General features: G+C 33.4%; 2 protein-coding genes across 3 annotated transcripts; both read right to left on the reverse strand.

The window, feature by feature from the left end:
* Positions 1 to 1,001: 1,001 nt before the first annotated feature.
* Positions 1,002 to 4,519, reverse strand: LOC130621791 (keratin-associated protein 10-9-like). Of its 2 annotated transcripts, XM_057437139.1 has the most exons (7): positions 4,178 to 4,519; positions 3,919 to 4,004; positions 3,529 to 3,609; positions 3,001 to 3,123; positions 2,545 to 2,619; positions 2,273 to 2,338; positions 1,002 to 2,021 (listed from the first exon to the last, which is right to left on the reverse strand). In XM_057437139.1, exons 2-7 carry the CDS (start codon positions 3,992 to 3,994, stop codon positions 1,330 to 1,332), a joined length of 1,113 nt encoding a protein of 370 aa, XP_057293122.1. In that variant the 5' UTR covers positions 3,995 to 4,004; positions 4,178 to 4,519; the 3' UTR covers positions 1,002 to 1,329. The 2 variants fall into 2 exon arrangements, with proteins under 2 accessions (XP_057293122.1, XP_057293123.1); XM_057437140.1 differs by lacking the exons at positions 2,273 to 2,338; positions 2,545 to 2,619 and having other exon boundaries at positions 4,178 to 4,301.
* Positions 4,520 to 6,940: 2,421 nt separating this feature from the next.
* LOC130621790 (stAR-related lipid transfer protein 3-like) lies at positions 6,941 to 19,085 on the reverse strand. The gene is made up of 16 exons (XM_057437138.1): positions 18,762 to 19,085; positions 16,050 to 16,430; positions 15,894 to 15,965; positions 15,573 to 15,653; positions 15,318 to 15,371; positions 15,150 to 15,239; positions 14,677 to 14,704; positions 14,049 to 14,112; positions 13,897 to 13,976; positions 13,486 to 13,559; positions 12,767 to 12,859; positions 12,415 to 12,477; positions 11,768 to 11,943; positions 11,387 to 11,491; positions 11,099 to 11,192; positions 6,941 to 10,276 (listed from the first exon to the last, which is right to left on the reverse strand). Exons 2-16 carry the CDS (start codon positions 16,407 to 16,409, stop codon positions 10,172 to 10,174), a joined length of 1,539 nt encoding a protein of 512 aa, XP_057293121.1. The 5' UTR covers positions 16,410 to 16,430; positions 18,762 to 19,085; the 3' UTR covers positions 6,941 to 10,171.
* Positions 19,086 to 19,895: the final 810 nt, after the last annotated feature.

Here is a 19,895-nt window from a genome sequence, read left to right on the forward strand (position 1 = left end):
AAATCTAAATTCAATAAAAAAAAATTGCTTGCAGTGTGAAATTTTTCAATTATTTGGTAGCACTTTTAAAGAAATTTTTTTCTGCAAGTCTCGGATTGACAAAAATTTAACTTATCATGATCATTTCCCAGGACGAGCCCATTGTGTCTTTAAATTCTTATTAAAAGTCCTGCATAAATTTATTTTTGCAGAATTTTCCAGTACCTTGATCAATATTTAAATAGAGCGCTTGCAACTTTATGGCCATATTATTTTTTAAAGATCATTATATTTTTTGTGAAATTATGTTTTTTGAAAAAATATATGTCTTAAGCATACTCAGTTGTCTCTCTGTCACGCGGAACGATGTCGTGTTAAGAATGTATGAAATATTTTTACTGAAATAGCAAAATGCGACATATCTTAATGATTCCTCGGGATTTTCTAGGTTGTCAATCTTAAATTTAAAAATCTTGAATAGCGTTGGTGTTCCTGCGTAGTTAAACATATACACCGTCTGTTTTGATATTTTCAGATTCAAATGATAATTCATATATCATGGACTTACGTAGCAGTCATAATCTCATGCTGAATGCAAAAGGCAGGTTCAAATTATTTCGTTTTTTTCTGAGTATTTACACATGATAACCACTTCAGTGTAGGAAGCAAGGTATAAATTCGGGTCTTGTGTTCTGAATGTATACGTTATGTATACATCGACATTACCAACCCAATTTCCCTGATATGACATGGATTGACCGGTAGTTGTGATTAAGGCACTTGCTGAACATGTCCGCACTGTGGCCTGAACTACGAACCTCGTGATTGCGAACTCCATAAACACTAGGCCACGTGTCATGGCTGGGCCAAGAATGAAACGATTTTCCATGGAAAAGAATGCCTTAATGCTACGCCATCAACACCTTAAGAAGATTAATTTTTGTTAGAATTAATTATTGCGCAAAATTTGGTGGTTGCAAAATATTTGGGGAAACACTTTGACTTAAGAAGTTAAGACAACATGTGATATGAACATATATTATGGATTCATAGACGTTCACTATACATTGTGTTGGTGAATATATGTTAAAAAAATAAAACTATGCAAATCGAAAATATTAGCAATCTAACGCGTTTTAAAATGCAATAATATATTTTCTGTTAGTTAATACTTGATCAACTAGTTTGCACTAACTGCAAATCAAACTGGTGCGTATGTGTAGGAGACTCTCAAAAAATACCGTGTTGCAGTTATTATAAAAAAAAATTAAAAATATGTCTGTTAAAGATTCGTATATTAAGTTTGCATCTAATAACAGGTGCGTTTAACGTTTAGTTGTAAGATATTGTTTATCTACCGCCTGGACCACAACACATTCTTGGACAAACAGGCGCACATTGTGACTGGCACAGTTGCGGGCAAGCTCCTTGCATTGGCATGGGTGCAGCAGGCATAGGTTGTGGCATCATCTGAGGTTGCATTGGCATTTGTGGTGCACAACATTGTCGTGGGCATTGTGGCGTACACTGTTGTGCACACTGTGGCTGGCATCCCATTTGTGGTGGTGGAGGAGGTTGTTGCTGTTGGGCACAACATGTTTGTGGACATCCGATTTGACATGACTGTGGCTGACATTGTGGAGGGCATTGTTGTTGTGGCTGTTGCATTGGAACTATTTGAGGTGGTAAAAGTTGAACCTTGAATTGCATTTGAGGAGCCTGTTGTTGTGGCATGCAACTAGGTGGCATGCATGGTTGTTGCATGGGCATTTGTGGCATGCATCCAGGAGTTTGGCAAGGCATCTGCATCGGCATTGGCATTGGCATTTGCGGCATGCAAGAAGGTGGAGTGCATGGTTGCTGTTGTTGTTGCGGCATGCAAGAAGGTGGGGTACAAGGTTGCTGCACCTGCGGCATATATAATGGTTGAGGCATAGGCATGCTTGACATGCAACAGCTTGGTGAACATCCTGATGAAGCACATTCTTGAGAGCATGGTGCAGGACAACGTAAGGCTTTTTGAGGATTGCCAGATGGTTTCACTAGAAAAGACGTGAAATAATTTCTTTCAAACTTTTTTGAAGTCGCACGTCGAACAAAGCCTCAGTTTGTCACACAGAATCTGTCCAGTAGTGTACGTAGCGTTGCTGAAACGTTATGTATAAACATATGCGTGCATTCACTTCACGAATTCACTGACACAATACTACGACAAGGCAGGTATATTCTACAAATACTTTCTGGAGATATCACAACATATCAATTCATATGCAACACAAATGGCAAGTCTTACCAAATTTTTTCGTGGCTTGATTCACGAGAGCTTGGTGCATTTGTATTTCAGCTCTAGCCAATTTCCCTACAAATTTACGTGAAAATATCTTAGGTGACGGTTATGTTGGTTTTTAGAATGTTTTTGCCTTTTGCTTTTGGTAAATGGCTTATCGTTATAAAGGTTATATTTTTTAATATCGTTAGTTAAAACTTTTTAAAAGCATCTAACTCTATACTATGTGTTGTGCGTATGCCATGTGTGATATGAAAAGATAAATGGTAATATCTCACCTAAACTATCATGTATAACTTCTCTTAGATTTCCAGCAGCAGCTATTGCTTCAGGATTCGAACTAATATCAAGTCCTTAGAAACATAAAGATAAAAAAATCACAAACAGCAATGGCAGATGGGATTAGTGATAAGGTGATGTATAGTATATATAGGACAACTGTTGAAACTTCATGTAGAGATGCTTCTCACATGTTTAAAAAACTGCGAAGTTTGCAAGATAGTAAAAAGGAATTATACGATCTTTCGCGTATATCTTCGTCAATAATCGAGTCACAAGTACAGAGGGATGAAAAGAAAAATTTCGCCAGATAAACTTTCAAATTAAACTTCAAAAAAAACTTTGCGTGACGAACTACCGCAAAGATAGTTTACATTCCCGATAACCGCGAAAATTTCTCTGAACAAATCACGTAGAACTTATTTCGTTAGTAAGCAGGTCATTAATGTATATACCTGTTTGTGGAACAGGGCTTACTCCCCCAGATCTTGAGTGTACATCACCAGACCCATCATCGCCGTCATCGTCACCGTCATCTGCGTCAATGTCATCTGATTTTACATCACTTTTAACTTCAGCTGAAATTGCCAGAGAAAGAATATTACAAACACTGGAAGTAACCACGCGGTTTTTTGAAGTGACTTTAAAAGAAACTCAGCTTATAATATGTGCTAGGTTGCTCAATTTTCACATTAAGATTAAGCGAAAGACACCTATTTGTATATTTAAAAATTATAAAAATGTATGCAATATTTCAAAGTGGTAAATTCTTAGTTTGAAATTTTTTTGTTGCAGTTTGGAGAGTCTTGTGCTAACACAAGACCCAAAAGTTAAAAATAAACCCTTTATTTCAAAGAAGTAGGTAAAAAAACATTTTTGTGGCCACTGGTATTGGTGTGTAACGAAAAATACTAATTTGCAACGTTACAGGATTGATAAATGGTGACACAATAAAAGCAAAGAGGAACAAGAAAAAAACTTACGAGTTTTCGTATCTTTTTTATCGTGCGTTGCATGCGCTACTGCTGTTTTCTTTAGTTTCTCAACTTTTCTAGATTTATGACCTAAAACAAAAAAATCAACAACCCGTGGTAGCTGATCAACAAAATTAGAGCGTGCGAAGCAAGCAAACGAACCAACATAACTATGAGCAATTTAATAGTTACATAGTGACCTCGAACATATCTATCTAAACTAACGGCAACAACTTTCTACGTGCGTGAGTGAGTTATATGGCTTTGAGTAAACAATTAGTTATATATAAAAGTTTAGTACACAAAGACACAAACAAAACACAACAGAAAACGATTTCTTGTACAGTTAGGTGTCAGTTTGTAAGTGTAAATCAAAATAAGCATGATTGAAGTTCGTACCTTTGATTGCTTTTGCATCGATGTATAAAGTATAACACAAGAGACAGCATAGTAAGACTATCAGAAGACGAGACATGACGAATCAACTGAAAAAGAAATTCATAGACCACGGTCAATGTTTTGTGCAGCTGCAAGATGGCAATAACCAGCTTGGATGAACGTCTATAAGCGTTCAGTAAACTTTGACTAACCGCTTAACAGACGCTCACCGTAACTGAAGATGGACACATTTGTCTCATTTAAAACATAACAAACTTACCCCTAATCATAAACGTGCGTTTATGTATAAAACAATTTTCTTCTTTGATGAAGGTGTAAAACTGGAATCACTTAGCTGCGGTCATTAAGAAAAGAACATTGAGCATAATACAATTTGATCGACAGCGGGTGAACTCATTGAAAATCATTGAAGCGCTGCTCACATGCTATGCGCTTCAATTGTTTTTGACAAGAGGAACAAACTTTATAGCGCATAGTGTGCATTTGAAGCAGATTATCAGAAGTATACTGCAAATTTGCAAGTCTGCACCTTAATTGGAGTGTTAATGTCCATTCTCCTTCTACATACAGGTGGAATGCACTAGACGTAGCTGGTAAAATTTGCCTAATCCATATCGACATTTAAAAGATATCCTATGTTTGCAAGATTTCACCTCAATTTGAATGTTAAGTCCCATTCTTTAAGGAGGTGGAATGCACTGGAAATAGCTGATGTATATTTAACTAATTTTCTAAAAGATTCTGAAAATATTTCGAAACAGAATATGCACTGATCTAACAGATATACCTTGCCAATAGACGGTCAACTTTTTGCAAGAAGAAACCTGAAAATACCAGAAAATACCACACACTTGATGAATATAGAACAATCTTTTTCTCAGTTTCTGCAAACTAGTGTAGTCGCTGCAGTTAACTATATTAGTAGCTTTTTCACTAAGATCGTCGGTTGGATCAAACCACAAAGTTCTAACAAATGCTACAAAAAACAATTAAATTCTAGAAAACGTAAGTGACGATCCGAAACGTTCCAAAAATTGCCAGGAAATAAAAACACCAGTTACGTTATTCGCAACAACAAATTCTTAGCAATTCTTATTTCCGGCGTGATAGTTTCTAACTAATAAACCTTGTGCTTGCTCAAGTGAAATGTTTTCTCCCGTTAGAACGGGTAATACAAATACCTCACAGAAAACTTACATGATGACGCAGCAACAGGCTTTCAGGAAAAGTTATGGAAAACGCCGTAGCTTGTAGAAAACGCAGTCTTGTACTCACATCTAAAATTTAAAATATACCTGCTCTTTTAAAAACACGGAAATTTAAAAATTTGTAAGCGTCAACTGCACATCTGTTAAAGACCTTCAAACCAAATATTGCTAAATGTGTACTACAAATAAAGATACTTGTTGATTTTGCATAGAGATTGTTATCAGAATGTAACTGAAGGTTTCTTTGCCGACAATTAACATCTATTCTTATCTTATATATTAATTCCCTTGCGTGAGTAAAACTGTGAGTCCACGACACGGAAATCACGGGTCACTTTTTTATGACGTGGCTGTACGCTAAAATTTAACTAAAAAGATTAGGTATGTACTTCATAGAAATCGCACATAAGGTGTAAATATATAACCCGCTGCTAATAACGATATAAATATATATACCCTTATGCCAAAAAACTCTATGTTAGCATATATATATAGGTATCGCTACATATGAAACGGTATTAGATATTCACAAAGCATACGGACTGTTAAATGAAGTTCCTAGCATAAAACGGAAATTGTGTTTACGAAAAAGATGGCTGTTCTTTTTGAGTATTCTCTACTCTTTCATTCAAAATAAATCTTTAAAAAAACATTTGAAGAAGAGCATGGTTTTATAAACTAATCATAGCAAGGTTCTGTAAGGTTTTTTCATGTTTTATTTTCAGTTTTGATTATATTATTGTTGCCAGACATGTTTTATAGCTAGCATCATAAAAGCCAACCACCACCAACAACTAGCTAGCTAGCTAGGAATATATATATATGTAGCCATGTTCTTTATACCTAGCTAAGTCTCCAGTTTATATTTAAGTGACTAGCTATTAGCTGCTGTAGCTAGCTAATGCTAGCTTTAAACTAAAGATTCCCAGTATATATATTCCCACAAAACCCATCAAACGTTATTAACCCTGAAGATTTTAAACATTTTCCTGGTTTTTTTTGGTTTGCGAAGTTCTTTTCCTCCAAATATTCTGAAAATAAAGTTCAGAAATTACTTATTCTTAAAATGTAAATTTAATTTCTTTCAAATTGTGGTTTTGACATTTTCATGTAAGAATTTGTGGGCAAACCCCTTAATCAGCATGCTAAAAGAACTGACTTTTCTTAATTTAGAATTACTAAACACAACCATTTTCTTACATTTAGTGTAAACTTTTGTGCGTATGGCTTATATTTAATACACCAAAAGAGCTACTTTGTTGATTTCAATTTTATACTCTTTGTAAGCTATTTTTTTCTTCTTTTTGACATTTTGAATTAACTTATTGTTGTAGAAGGCATATAATATACATGCATATAAAAAAATAGAATTTTGCAAATTTCTGTTTTACCACTCAATTTTTACATTTTATAAGTTATTTGGAACAGAATGGTATGAAATAGACCAAAATACCTGATCTTAGTTGTTTTTAATTTACAGGCTGTGTCTGTGAAACTTTAAGGGGAACATTTGGTTGAAGACAATGGCATGACATATACTGATAGAACTGATTTTTGTTGTGTTGGATGTTATATCTGAACCTTTTTGACATTTTATGTTAATTTTGCGAGGAAGGACCATATATATATACACAGAAGAAGAATTCAATTTTACACCTTGCAAGCTTTGTTTTTCTATATTTCGTATAAATTCTTACTGGGGAGGACTCCGTGCAATATATCGAAATGACTGATCCTTCTCGATTTAAATTTGATGTGTTCTAAATCGTATATAGTTTTGGAAATTTTGTGTAAGATTTAATGGGTAAGGGCTAGATGCAATGTGTCAAAAAAACTTTTTTTGTTGAATCAGAAGCACTCCCTACAACCATTCTTTTTTTTACAGTTTGTGAAGCTTTTGTGAGGAAAGAGTGTATGCAATATTATCGAAATAACTGATTTTTGTTGCAAACTGTTTTTCTTTGGCATTTTGGATTAAAATATTGTTTTAGAGGGCATATGCAGTAGATATATGTACTGAAATAGTGAAATTTTGCAAACTTTGATTTTGTCGTTACCTCTCATTTTTTACATTTTGATTAAACTTTTGTGGGAGACCGTCGGTATGCGAAGGACCAAAATAAGAGATTTTAGTATTATTTAGAATTTGTATTTTGTGTTGCAAAATTGGTGCAAAAATTGACATAAAATGAACTTATATACAGATTGATTGCTGTTGTTTAACATGACTCATTATGACTTATATATATATTTTATGAAAATTTGTGACAGAATACTATGTGAGATTTGAAATTTTGTTTACTTTATTGATGGTAAAACAGCATGCAAATTGCTAAAAGGACTTTATTAATTTTAGGTTTAAACACCGTTATTTTGTTGGCATTTTGTCTAAAGTTTGGTGAGGAGGGACTGTATGCAATATATCAAATAATGTTTTATTGCATTATAATTTGTCCTTGCAAATCCCTTTTTTTACACCTTAGATAAAAAATTCTGTCAGAGGCACAATTTATTGTTTATTTTTCACATTGTGTGTCAACCTTTGGCAGGGTTTGCAATAAACTAACTGATTTTAACATATACAATGAGAGATTTGTGTTTGACATTGATCAGCTTTTTTGTATATATGTGGCGTTTTAAGTGATTTAAATTTTATGGGTGAGATGTATGTTGAAATGCTTTTGGAAACTTCTTTCCGAATAATTTTCGCATTTGTCAGATGGTCAGAGCAAGTAATTTTAGTAGATTTAGATTTTAAATGTCACATAAATACTGCAGTTGTTGAAAACCTTTAATTTTTTTGGTCATTTATATAAAAATGCAGATGTAAGATGTGCACTGCTGTATTGTTTGTTTTTTGATGGACATATATCTGCTACATAAATTAAATGGAATACAGTGGATTCTTCCACGGGAAACAGCTAGTTTTTTCTTTATTTGTTAAAGCTTACACCTTGCACCAGATGTTAGATCATCTCAGATAACTAACTAATGCAAATCCATTAATTCTTTAGTGAAATTAACATTTAAGTTTCAATTAATAACATAATTTTACTCTGTTGTGTAAAACACACAAAATATGTAATAAGGATAGTGTTTAACAGGTCACTCGTTGATAACAGTGCAGATATATTATATCATACTGAAGATGTAAACCTGTATAAATATGATTAATAATAATAATAATTTAATATAAGTTTCATTTGCTGAAAACCAAAAATTCACGAATCCCATGGAAATCCCATAAAAGAAGATAAAATATTCCAAAGGTTGAATAAGCAAACAAAACAGGTACATGCTTCTTTGTGGACCCAAAAAGCAACCTTCATGAACAATTTCTTGCACTTTGAAAAAGGCATGATATAAATTTTTCTTTAGGAATTTTTGCAGAAAGCAAAGATTGCGAATTAAGATTTCCGAATAGAAAAATTATGCAAAAATAGGAATAAAAAATTGCCCTTCCTTGATTAAAAATGTCAAATTTATTCCTCACTCCCCTCTGTGGCAATCATCTTTTTTGCATTCATTTCTTTCCTACAGATAGTATAAACATTGCCATAACATGCTGACGTAGGTTAATTCAATCAGACACAAAAACTATTATATCAATTACATTGCTTCTCATATTAAAAAAACTTTAAGAGAAGAAATGTTAACGTTAATATGATTTAGTGGGTGGGGTGATCCGAAATGTACCTTGCGATAAAACTATTATTTGCGAAAGACATTTTCTTTGCGGAACATAAATGGCCTAAATTCGCAAAAATAAATTCCGAAATTTTTCAATATATATTGTTTATCCGCAAAATTTTCTTCTGCAGCACATTGCATTTCGTGTATTCGCAACATCTTCTTTCAAACATTTTTTCACTTTGTACTTCGATTTTATGTGGGACCTGAGTCATTGAATTGTCTGTTGTTCATTTAAAATTACCCTGTTCTCTGAAAGCTATGTTAAGCAGTATATTGAATTTTTGGCACCTGCAAAAAATAATTTTGCAAGCTTCGGGCAAATGTAATTATACACACAAAAAAAAAAAATCCGCAAAATGAAGCATTTTGGGGCTATTTATGCGAAAAAATAAGTTACGATTGCCTTAAGGGAACTAATTTATTTGAGAAGTCCTAATATTTGACGAAAAATTAAAATTTGATGGCATCTCATTTTTTAATTTATCCCTATTTTCAAGGAATTTTTTATGTAAGAGACATAAAATGAAGACTGCTAAAGTTATATCTATATATGTATTATTTATAAATGTTCCTGGTAAATCAAAACAAAAAAAAATATGGTAATCTTTTTTCAAAACATAAAAAATCTAAATTTCGCAGGAATTATTAATTTTCGCAGGAACTATTTAATCGCAAAATTGACAAAAACTCGCGAAATTCGGGAAATTAATCCCTTGAGGTATACTGTAAAGTATTGTAATTAAAGTCCACTTGATCGAAATAGTTTTCAATTTCTAAAAAAAAAAAAATGAAAGAACTTTGTTTCTAATTAAATTGGACTAATGAAAATATTTAGCGTGGACTTAAATTGGCGTATTTTAGCGACGAAAAGTTGATGACAAGATAATTGTACTAAAGAATCTAATAATTATGAAATAATTGTACCTATATACAAAATATCTTCAAGATACAGCAGGACCCCGTTAAGTGTGATAACCAAAGAAAAGCTTCATTCAGCGCGGGACGAGTGAGTGCTTAGTGAGATAAGAAGCATCAAATTTTGTTTGGAACAACATATGGTAGCAAGAACACGTATTACTTGACTGCGCCTTAAAACTTAACGGTCAAAGTTAAGCATTTCTAGTAATCCAGGGGTAGAGCGCCATAGGTCCTCACTAAACGGAATCTTGCTGTTTAAACATGTTTCAACCTTTACAAGGTCAATAAACTGCATAGAAATGTTCAAATCAAATATAGTATCTAAAAATTTATAAAAACAATTTATTTCTACTTTTTTAAAAAAATACCTCTCAAAAGTATGCATGTGATTTCTTTATAAACTAGTAATTTATCCATGGGGGTACCTCCATGATTTATCTGACATCGGGTAGGTTGGTCACGTGTTTTCTTATGTCACGTGTCGTATCAACCATTACTCCTGCCAATGACTGCTCCACCAGCCTCTTCGGTAGCCAGCCCTGTTAGAAAAGTTCGGTTAGTTAAATAGGGTTATTAAATAAATTTTACACAATCTAAACACCTGATAACCTGGATTTTCAATTAACGAGCCCCGCTAATTATACTTTCGTATAAAAATTAAACAAAAGTAATTTAAGCCTCTGATAACTCGAACATCCTCGATTCAATTTTGTCTTAGACTCAAAGGAAACTAAACTAACTTGGACATTTTCCCATGCTCTTTTAAGGGACGAGTTACCAGAAGTTAATCACACAATCAAAAGAGTTTTTTAAAAAAGACACGTCCTCATTATTTTAAAAAACATCACAGTTATTTTTCTGTGAATGTTTCTGCTCATTAAGATAACATACTTAGGATTTATTCAGGGTATAAACTTTTATACTAATATATAATATATATTAGTATAAAATAATAAACTTTACATATGATAACTAGCGTGCAGGCTTGAATTAACGTACAATACACTAAAATACTCTCTTTACACATGTTAACTAGCGTGCAGGCTGGAATTAGCGTACAGCACACTCTCTAATTGATCGACATTTCAAAAAGCGGACTAGAAGTGATGAAACCGGCAAAACCACTGTCAAATCCTTATAGAAGGATCTCTAAACAACGGACAGCAATTAGCGAAAAGCTTTTTGTTGCACAAAATAAACTTTTCTATACAGGAAATATTTATTTATTTATTTTTACTCTTAAAAAGCGTCTCAGAGATATCATATTAGTAATATCATATTAGGATTTTTAGGCAAATGTAAAAAGCTTGTAAACATTTCTCCCACGTAACACGTGAGTGATAATCTCAGAAGCTACATACCCCAAGTGTGGTGTTTAACAGCCAAATAAATTCTGTTTTTGCTGGTTCTCCTGGAATATCTCGAAGAATCCAACCTCCAGGTCCGTTTTGTCCCCTGATAAGAAAAGAAGTATTTCATTATCTCCATTACACTGCGTTTACAAGTATTCTTTAGACTTTTATAGTTACAATTTTACAGATAACGCTGTGCTATGATCAAAACTACATAATAAAAAATGAAAATGTTTTGCAAATATTTATAAGTACTGCAAACATGATTTAGCTGTGGATAAGAAGGAAATCTCATACCTTACGACAGATTGCTTTACTGGCACAAGGTCTGTTTCAATACTAACACAAGTTAGTAATGTAAGAGGTCCCTTTCTTTTGCGACGGCGTAGAACAACAAAATCCCTGCAAACGTACACAAATGAAATTAAAAGTAAAGACGGAGCATGCGATTTCGTGCTATTGACACCAACGACTTTGTATTGTACAAAACATAAACCGTTCAGCATCCGGTTTATCACCTATATGAATTGAAATTAAAAAATTGTTTCAGGTGAGCGACTCACATACTTTGTTTGTTTATGTTTCTATGGTGTTTAATAATGGCTTCGTAATACGCCGTAATCCAATCAAATCATTTAATTTGTTCCCGTAAATTGGAAAACTTTGAAGGTTCCGTACCTTGAAGCGATAACACCAGAGCCAGTTTCAGCAGTAACTGAGTAGAGTATATCCGTCTTGCTGTTTATTCTGGTCACGATTTGAGTCTCCTTCACAGATGCATTCCAAGAAGGCTGACTATCAACATCTTCCCAGAATAACTGATTCAAAACTCTGCTTTGCACATCGATCAGAGACTGAAATACACCCAATTTATATGTGTAGTGTTCTGTTAGAGTTGATTTATAGTTTATGTCACTTAAGAAAGTTCCCGTTTTCTGGCCAAAAAAAAGGTATTTGTCCAAATGCGACAATTTGAAACACGCTACTTTTTATAAGACCCAGAAATCCCAGCCTGATATTCTTATAAACCATATTGTTATAAAAAAAAGCGTGTATTGACAGTGTAATATTTTAAAATTAGTGCTAAATTGAAAAAATAAGTTATCGCTGCACAAAATGTCTTTGAAGTTTACAGGTCTTACTAATTAGGAAAATATTTTTTTCCAAGAAAAATGAAATAAAATTATTTTTGGTTTTATGTAACTTATTTACATAAAAAGGTGTGTGTATTAACTTTCCCGTCTCTTTTTTTACATTTTTTGCAAATAAGATATATTCCGAACTTCTTTCAGAGAAATTTGAAAATAAAAACAACAACTACATACCTCCAATTTAAACACCTTGCCTACACCGTCAAAATGACGCGAATAAACAGTGATGTTATCTTTCTAAGAATATAATAGCTAACATTTATTGCAATAATAAAGAATTAGGTGTACAAGGTGATCGTAACTATATCTTTAGATGAAGTAAAATATAATGGCAATTATTACTGGGCTGCATTTATCTATACACCAGTGTGTGAACAAAGGGAAAGAATTATGGTCGCTCAAATATAGTGAAGTACAGTGAAATCAGTGTTCAGTCAAATCACAAGAACTTATACTCAGTAGCCAAAGGTTATTTTGGGTAGTTTAAAATTATCTAAGATAAGGTCTTTTAAAACAAAAGTATTACCTCTTCTCGCTCTAAATTCCATCCATCATTAATATACAGCATTCTGAACACCATATGCACATTATCTTTTGAAACACGAATCAGCTGTCGGTCCTTAAAATACACGAAAACATATCTTATACTATTGCATTAAGAGGAGTTTTGCGAAATATAGACTATTTTTTGTGGGTAATTATCTGGAGAATTGTTGAAAAAATATTTTCATGATTTTCACATAGACATAGAAGGACCATGTGTGTGTATAGCTTAAAAAGACGTACTAAAAATAATAAGAATTTCATTGAAATAGAAGTAAATTTTTATTTGAAGGTCAGTTATTATGAAATAGCTTATATCGACTTCGTTCGAGGTCGCAGATCATATACATGTCATAGTATTTTTCCAACCTGTTTTCCTAAATTTCGTAAGAGCGTTCATTAGATAGCCTTTCGCGTGACAATAAAAACCCCACGACATTCCAAATTAATTATGCTACGAATAGAAAGAATTCTAACACGTTAAAAATTCTAGGGACTTATACTGAGAGATATTTAAGACCTTTCGAATACAACAAAACTTGACTTTATAGACGTTGCTCGAAATGTTTTTTAAAAAAACGGAATAAATTCCGCGCTCGCAAAATAACTATTTCTGAGACATTAAAGGGATTATTCGCAAGAAATCTTTGCCTTAACATATCTAAATGAAAAATCAGATAAAAAATCACTAATGCATATTACCCTTTCTTCGACCTCGTTGAGTTCTCCTGATAGATCGCTAAAACTACTATCAGTGTCTTCACTCGGCGACCGACCTACAAATGTATGGATACAAAAAAGAAATAATTTTGACAAGCCTCCTTTAATGAGATTCTTTTAGTAAGACTTAATTTTGCGTGTGATTTTTTCTGATTTCGCGGAGAGTATGTAAATGAGTGCTATGTGAAGTTTTAGCGAAAATTAGTCATAAAAAATTATAGACAATAAAAACAATATTCGAAAATTATCTTGACTGCTAAAATAGTTGCATACACAGTGGTAATATTTTCACAGTGACAATTGTTAAGTTCTTGCAGAGACTTATTTTCACAAATAATGCCTATCATCTCGCAAAATATAACCTCGTGTATAATCAGTTTTTTTCAAACTCACCTCTGAACACGGATCCCGCATACGGAGTGAAAAATGCGCTTGATTTCGCTCTTGAATAACCGCCGCGACGGTATTCACTCCTAAATAAAGAAAAACCGGTAGCCTAAGTTACAAATATAAATTAAATACTGAAAACTTCAGACGGCGTTTACCTTGGAGGTTCAGCAGTCGCTTGTCGCCCAGCGACAACAGAATCGGCTAATCCAGGAATTGATTCTATAATTAAATTATAATAACTACAGCTGCGTGAAAAAACCTTCATCATTCTACATGCTATCATTGAAAACATCAAGCCCTTGTTCTCACGCTGCGGATACAAATCTACTTTTGAATCAAATAGGAAGCCGAGCCCATCAGAATGCAAAACAGAACGTTTTCGTTGCCATGCAAAATATGAAATGGTTTCATTCTTATACTAAAACGGCATCGTGTTAACAAAATCATGGGAACAAAATGGCGATATAAAAAATGTAAACAAATGCTGAAGTTTTTACTTGATGTATTATGTGACTGATATTTTAATTACTTCTTCTAGTTTGCTTATACACATCAATTTCGGGATGATTTCTTTCCAGAATGAAATTTATCTGCAACGTGTGAACATAGTTCATGTTAAACTGCATGCACACTCCACCAGTTACCCTCCCTCCCGGAATACACGCCTATATAACAACTTAAAACATTTAGGAAAAACAACCAAACAAACAACTATGAGATGAAGGGTTTAAGAATGCTACATACAATACTAAAGGATTTTACAAACGTAAAAACAGAACTTACTAGAATTTCCTAATTCGTTTGGTATAACCTAAACATTACATTAAACAAAAAGAAAATATTTTGGTTTACGTAGGTATATATTGTACAGTAAACTACCTCTATCGCACTAATTGTCACGAATAGACACTTTCGCGGTCCAAAAATACTACCTTTTTTGTGGTTATTTTCGTGAATAATGCAAATATGTTATCAATCTTTTTGAAAAAACAAAAACAATTTACTTATTCCCTCAAAACTTTTAACGTTTGTTTGAGATTTTGCTTTAACTTTCTTATGTACAATACAATTTTATTTTACTCTATGTACAAATTTCACTAATTATTGATTACTTGTGTTATCTTTCGCGGATATTAAATTTGCGAATGTAATTTTCAAAATACTTTACGAGTACAAATTTCTGCGTAATTAGCAAAAATCTATGAAAAGTGCAAAAATTAGTCCTATTATGAAGGTGGGAATTGTATTTGTTTTACCTTAAAATCAAAATGCCAGGCTTCACACCAGCATATTATAAACGAAAAGATAACCAACAAATAGTTCAAAGGTTGAGCGGCAGTGTCGAACTAAACGAAAGTAAAAAAATTCAGTTCTTATACAAGAATTGAGATTGGAGAAGCTACAAAATCAATATAAAGAGGTACCTTTATGTAAAAGACTTTAACAATGAGAAATACAGTACTGGCAGTAGTTGTTAACTATAAATAAATAAAAACTGGTTTTACAAGATACAACAGATGGGTGTTAGCCCCTCTTCCTCTATCAAATTTGCTCCCCCCCCTCAGTAGCAAAATACAGTAGATCCCACATTGCGTCTCGGGTTGTAGTAACCTCCCATTAACTAAGGTACTTGGTATAAGATGGTACATTTTCATTTCGGACACAAAATATTCACTTACAGCAACCATATACCATTTTCTAACTTTAAACACACAAGAATATGTTGCCAACAACAGAACCGATCTTGAAAATGAAAGAATCTAAAAGTAATTACCCCTTTAAACAGTTTAACCGAACACGAGAAAATAAGTGATAAAATTGCAAAAATAAGTCTTGCCTAATCTTGGTAATAAAATGTGTTTCACCAATAAAAAAATAAAAAAAATGTGCATTGACTATGATACAGTGAAAATTTCTGCAATGACAGATACTGGTATTTTAATACCTGGTACGACTGATACATTTATACAAACAAACAACTAAAAATACAAAATGCATACCACAACATCACAAAAATTTTTTCTAATATCAACTTTGAGGTTCTTCATTTCATTTTTAAGTTTATCCTGCACCTATATGGTAGATATAGATCATGCAGTTTCCCACACTCTGCATATGAACTCTAAAAAACACATATACCAGCAAAGTGGCATTACCTGAAGATATATAATCCACATTAAAAAGGTTAACAGGAAATCAAATAATGTTAAAAGAAGAAACATTCGTCGAACTGGGGATAGACCACATCTGTCATTATCGTCAGAGTATTGGAGCAAACTTTCCCTATCTTCGTAAGATTGTTGTACATAGTATTGATTATGCGAAAAACGACTTGCTGTCACTTGTGGCAGTTGTGTGTATAATGAAGAATATCGATTAGGCATTGAGGGATTTAAAGCAGGTGCTAACAAAGGCTGATTTTCATCGTTTTCGTCACTTAAATTTTCATTGACATAAGCACTTGCTGCAGGATCTTCCATGGTATGCAAGCCAGGTTTTGGTGGTGAACAATTCATAATTTATTGTTAAATAATTATCTAAATACAAATATATACATCAGAAAAATAGTAACACATTTAATTTAAAAAAGCCTTAAAAGGTAATCTCACAATCAAAGCCTTTTTGCAGTGCATGTAATGAAAGCAACAAACACATTAAATTTTCTTTACAACTAAATTCAAAAATTCTGGCCTGCAATTTTACACCCATGATCTGTAAACTTCTTTTAGTTTTCCCAAGAAGCATACTTGGCTAACACATGCATAATATTTACCAAAAGCTTTAAATTGCAGCAGGTTCCTGTGCATGTGCATGAATAAAATAATACAATGAATCAAATCAACTTAGTAGCGGAAAAATTAATTATACTTATCAATAGGCACAATAAATGGAAAAATGGCTACCCAAAGTCCTCAAAATATAGTAGCGTCCGCCAAGCAAACAGCATGAATTTTTTTATAAGAATATGTGGTTCATAAGAATAACAGGATTTTATAAGTTAAAAACAAGAGGTCTAGACAACATGATAGAAAAATAAAAATATCATGGTTCACTACATATAAAATCTTTGAGAGTTATTAATTACTAATAGCACTTGTGTTGCTGTTGCACTTTTTCATGGCTGGGAGCCAATGTATGTCATTTTATTCAAAAACAAGATTTATCAAAATTCAGCTCCTTGATCAATATTGCAGGCCAGAATTGGGTCTGGGAATTTTCTAAGCTCATGGAAGGGAAGAGTTACACACTCTAGAAGAGAAGTGTTTCAAACGAAAGATAAGATTTCGGAGAAAAGAAGAGAAGTGTTTTGACTGGGAAGAGAAGTGTTTTTAGTAAGAAGAGAAGTAAGACTTAGGGGACATAATACTTATGAATTTCACTACCGATAAAATTGTATCAAAGGAAGCATTTTTGAAAACTCTATACTAAAAAACTTTATCGACAGAGTTTGTTTGTGATACCATCAATTTTATCTCCCAGTTATCTGTTTTCGGTAAAAGTTATGTGCAGACCCTTGGGTTCAATGCTTAATGTCGAGCTATTAATGAATGGTTAATAAACATATAAAAAAATATTCATTATTCATTATTATGTTTGTATAACTAACTTGAAATAAAGGAAAGTCTTTGTTGATCTTCTATCTAGGCGATTACTAATAAGAATCACTTGGTGGTGAGGTTTTAATTGTGTTAAACCAGTATTATTGGTAATTTGTTGTGTTTAGTTAAAGTGGTGTTTCCATAGTGTTGAGTTGAATCAATCACACTATATTTAGTGTTGCATTACACACGGAAAGAACTATTGCAAAGATAACCTACACGTTGCAGATAAATTTCATTCTGGAACCACCTCTCGCGATTATTATATAGTTTTTTTTCCTAATGATCCGTGAAGTTGTATATATAGAGAGATAACATAATTATAACTGTTAAACGTGATCATGGCTGTTATATACAGCCGAAAGCTTGTTAAAAAAAATATGTCAAAACACACCTTTTTTAATTGTTAATAGACATATATATCCTACACTACTAACTACACCTTTTTGTGATGTTCAATTCAAGCGCGACAGTGGTCATCTTTGAGATCTATTGTTATCTCGGTTAATGGATTATAATTATGGTCATGTTATACCCTTTCTGAGGGCCTGATGATTTGAAAATGTTTTCTAATGAATATTTTAACTTTTAAAATATTTTTGTTAATCATCAGAAAGCAAGAAATAGGGCTTTATTGGATGACAGTACATGTCAGATCCGGCTTAGGGGCCATACTCATACTCACATTGCCACGAGAAACGTCCAATGGACGTTTGTGGGTACCTCTCAAAGTGCAGTGGACGTTTCTTTCGTGGCAATTCAAAACTACGTTTTTGTCCACTACAATCAATAAGACCACCAAAGAACCGCGGAAAAGGCTTTTCACCTTGGTAGGATAGGTTTTTTTTTTGGAAAAATAACTGCTACGAGTGGACGTTTCTTAGGGTAGGTGGGTGTCTTTAAAAAGAAACGTCCATTGGAAGTTTGTTGTGGCAATGTGAGTATGGATGAGTCCCCTTACTTGTCCACTAATATTTTTTTTGTCATACCCTCATATTTTAAGACTAACCAATCCAAAGTTAGACATGTAAAGTATATGCACATCTATTATCTAAAGGTTTTCCAAAATTAAAGCCAGGAAGCAAGCTTACTTTTGTAGCTTAAAAACATCAATATAGCTATAGTTCTTGAAAGCTAAAATCGAAAACGAAAGTTAAAAAAAACTGTGTGACAGTAATTTAAAAGCGCTAGAAATATATATATATATATATCTATAAGCTAGCTACATACATAATTGACTGAAGTTATTTTACAAAGATTTGCACTAACCTCTCTTTATACTAACAGACTGACTTGAGAGCTTGAAACCATTAAAAGTGCGCAGCTATCAGGTCCTTTTGTTGTTGTGCCTTTGTAGATTGTATTGTGGTACCACTTGTTTTTGTTTTCTTATAAGGGCTCCGTGTACTACGCTCACCAACTATAACACTTATCTCCCAGGCTTTTTTTCGTCCTCAGACACCATGGCGAAGGACAAATGACAATAAATACGAAAGGAAAAGACTTGGTAACGAGGGAGGTCTGTAATTTAATTAAGTCTGACGAAAGTAAATAAAGAGGATGTAACCATAGTTACTTTCAGTAAAATCTTGTCGCGTAAGCGTAAACACTCCACGCGAATCACCAATGTAATTGGAAGCAGATAGAGCCGGATTAAACTACACACCAAGAAAAAATTATGATGAAGAGGTTTGAAGTAGATCATATACATACAATTGACTTTTATATTAGACTAGTCGACGTAGGCAGAAGGACAATGGAAAAATACGTTGTTACAGATGTTTTGCTGACGTCAGCAGTGCATATCTGAAAAACAATGTAGTTACTTCTTTGCATTCATCGTATAGATTTTGAAACGCTGATCAAGAAAATGTATAGGATCATGTATCTTTGACAAACGGTTGCAGAGATATTAGGGTTTAAAGGTTTCTTGAAGCGTCGTCCCCCTTCCATTCCGAAACGGATGCGGGGACCAAAGTTTGGCAAACTAACCCAAATTGTTTCCAGGTGGTCCCTAGTTACCCACGCGGTGAAAAATGACTGACGTCACCACCTCGTTTCTAAGGTATTTAGTCTTAAAGTAGCAAAGAAAAGCGAAAAATGGTTGGAATATCAGGATGGTAATTCAAGGTCCTGTTGCAATTTATGCCGATTTTGAAAATTTACTCATTCCAATGGAAGAAGATCGCAAAAAAACCAAGTCCATAAAAATGAACAAGCATGTACCATCAGGTTGGTACACATATAGCACATTTGCCTACGGAGACGTACTAGATCCACTGACAACATACCATTGCAAGGATTGCGCTGAAAAATTTATAGGGCACTTGGAAAATGAGGTAAAGAGGTTGTATGATACGTATCCACAGCAGCCAATTACGGAGCTCCCGGTGGTGTTAAAAA

This window comes from Hydractinia symbiolongicarpus, chromosome 12, assembly GCF_029227915.1.
Source record: "Hydractinia symbiolongicarpus strain clone_291-10 chromosome 12, HSymV2.1, whole genome shotgun sequence".
NCBI lineage: Eukaryota > Metazoa > Cnidaria > Hydrozoa > Anthoathecata > Hydractiniidae > Hydractinia > Hydractinia symbiolongicarpus.

Excerpts from the sequence above, each read along its gene's own strand:
- LOC130621790 (XM_057437138.1), bottom strand. The coding sequence starts at position 16,409 with ATGAATTGTTCACCACCAAAACCTGGCTTGCATACCATGGAAGATCCT. Across the intron at positions 13,977-14,048 it reads GCGACTGCTGAACCTCCAAG|GAGTGAATACCGTCGCGGCG; the intron begins GTAAACGCCGTC and ends TTCTTTATTTAG. Across the intron at positions 12,478-12,766 it reads GGAATTTAGAGCGAGAAGAG|AAAGATAACATCACTGTTTA; the intron begins GTAATACTTTTG and ends TTATATTCTTAG.
- LOC130621791 (XM_057437139.1), bottom strand. The coding sequence starts at position 3,994 with ATGTCTCGTCTTCTGATAGTCTTACTATGCTGTCTCTTGTGTTATACT. Across the intron at positions 3,610-3,918 it reads CGATGCAAAAGCAATCAAAG|GTCATAAATCTAGAAAAGTT; the intron begins GTACGAACTTCA and ends TTTTTGTTTTAG. Across the intron at positions 2,339-2,544 it reads AGTTATACATGATAGTTTAG|GGAAATTGGCTAGAGCTGAA; the intron begins GTGAGATATTAC and ends GTAAATTTGTAG.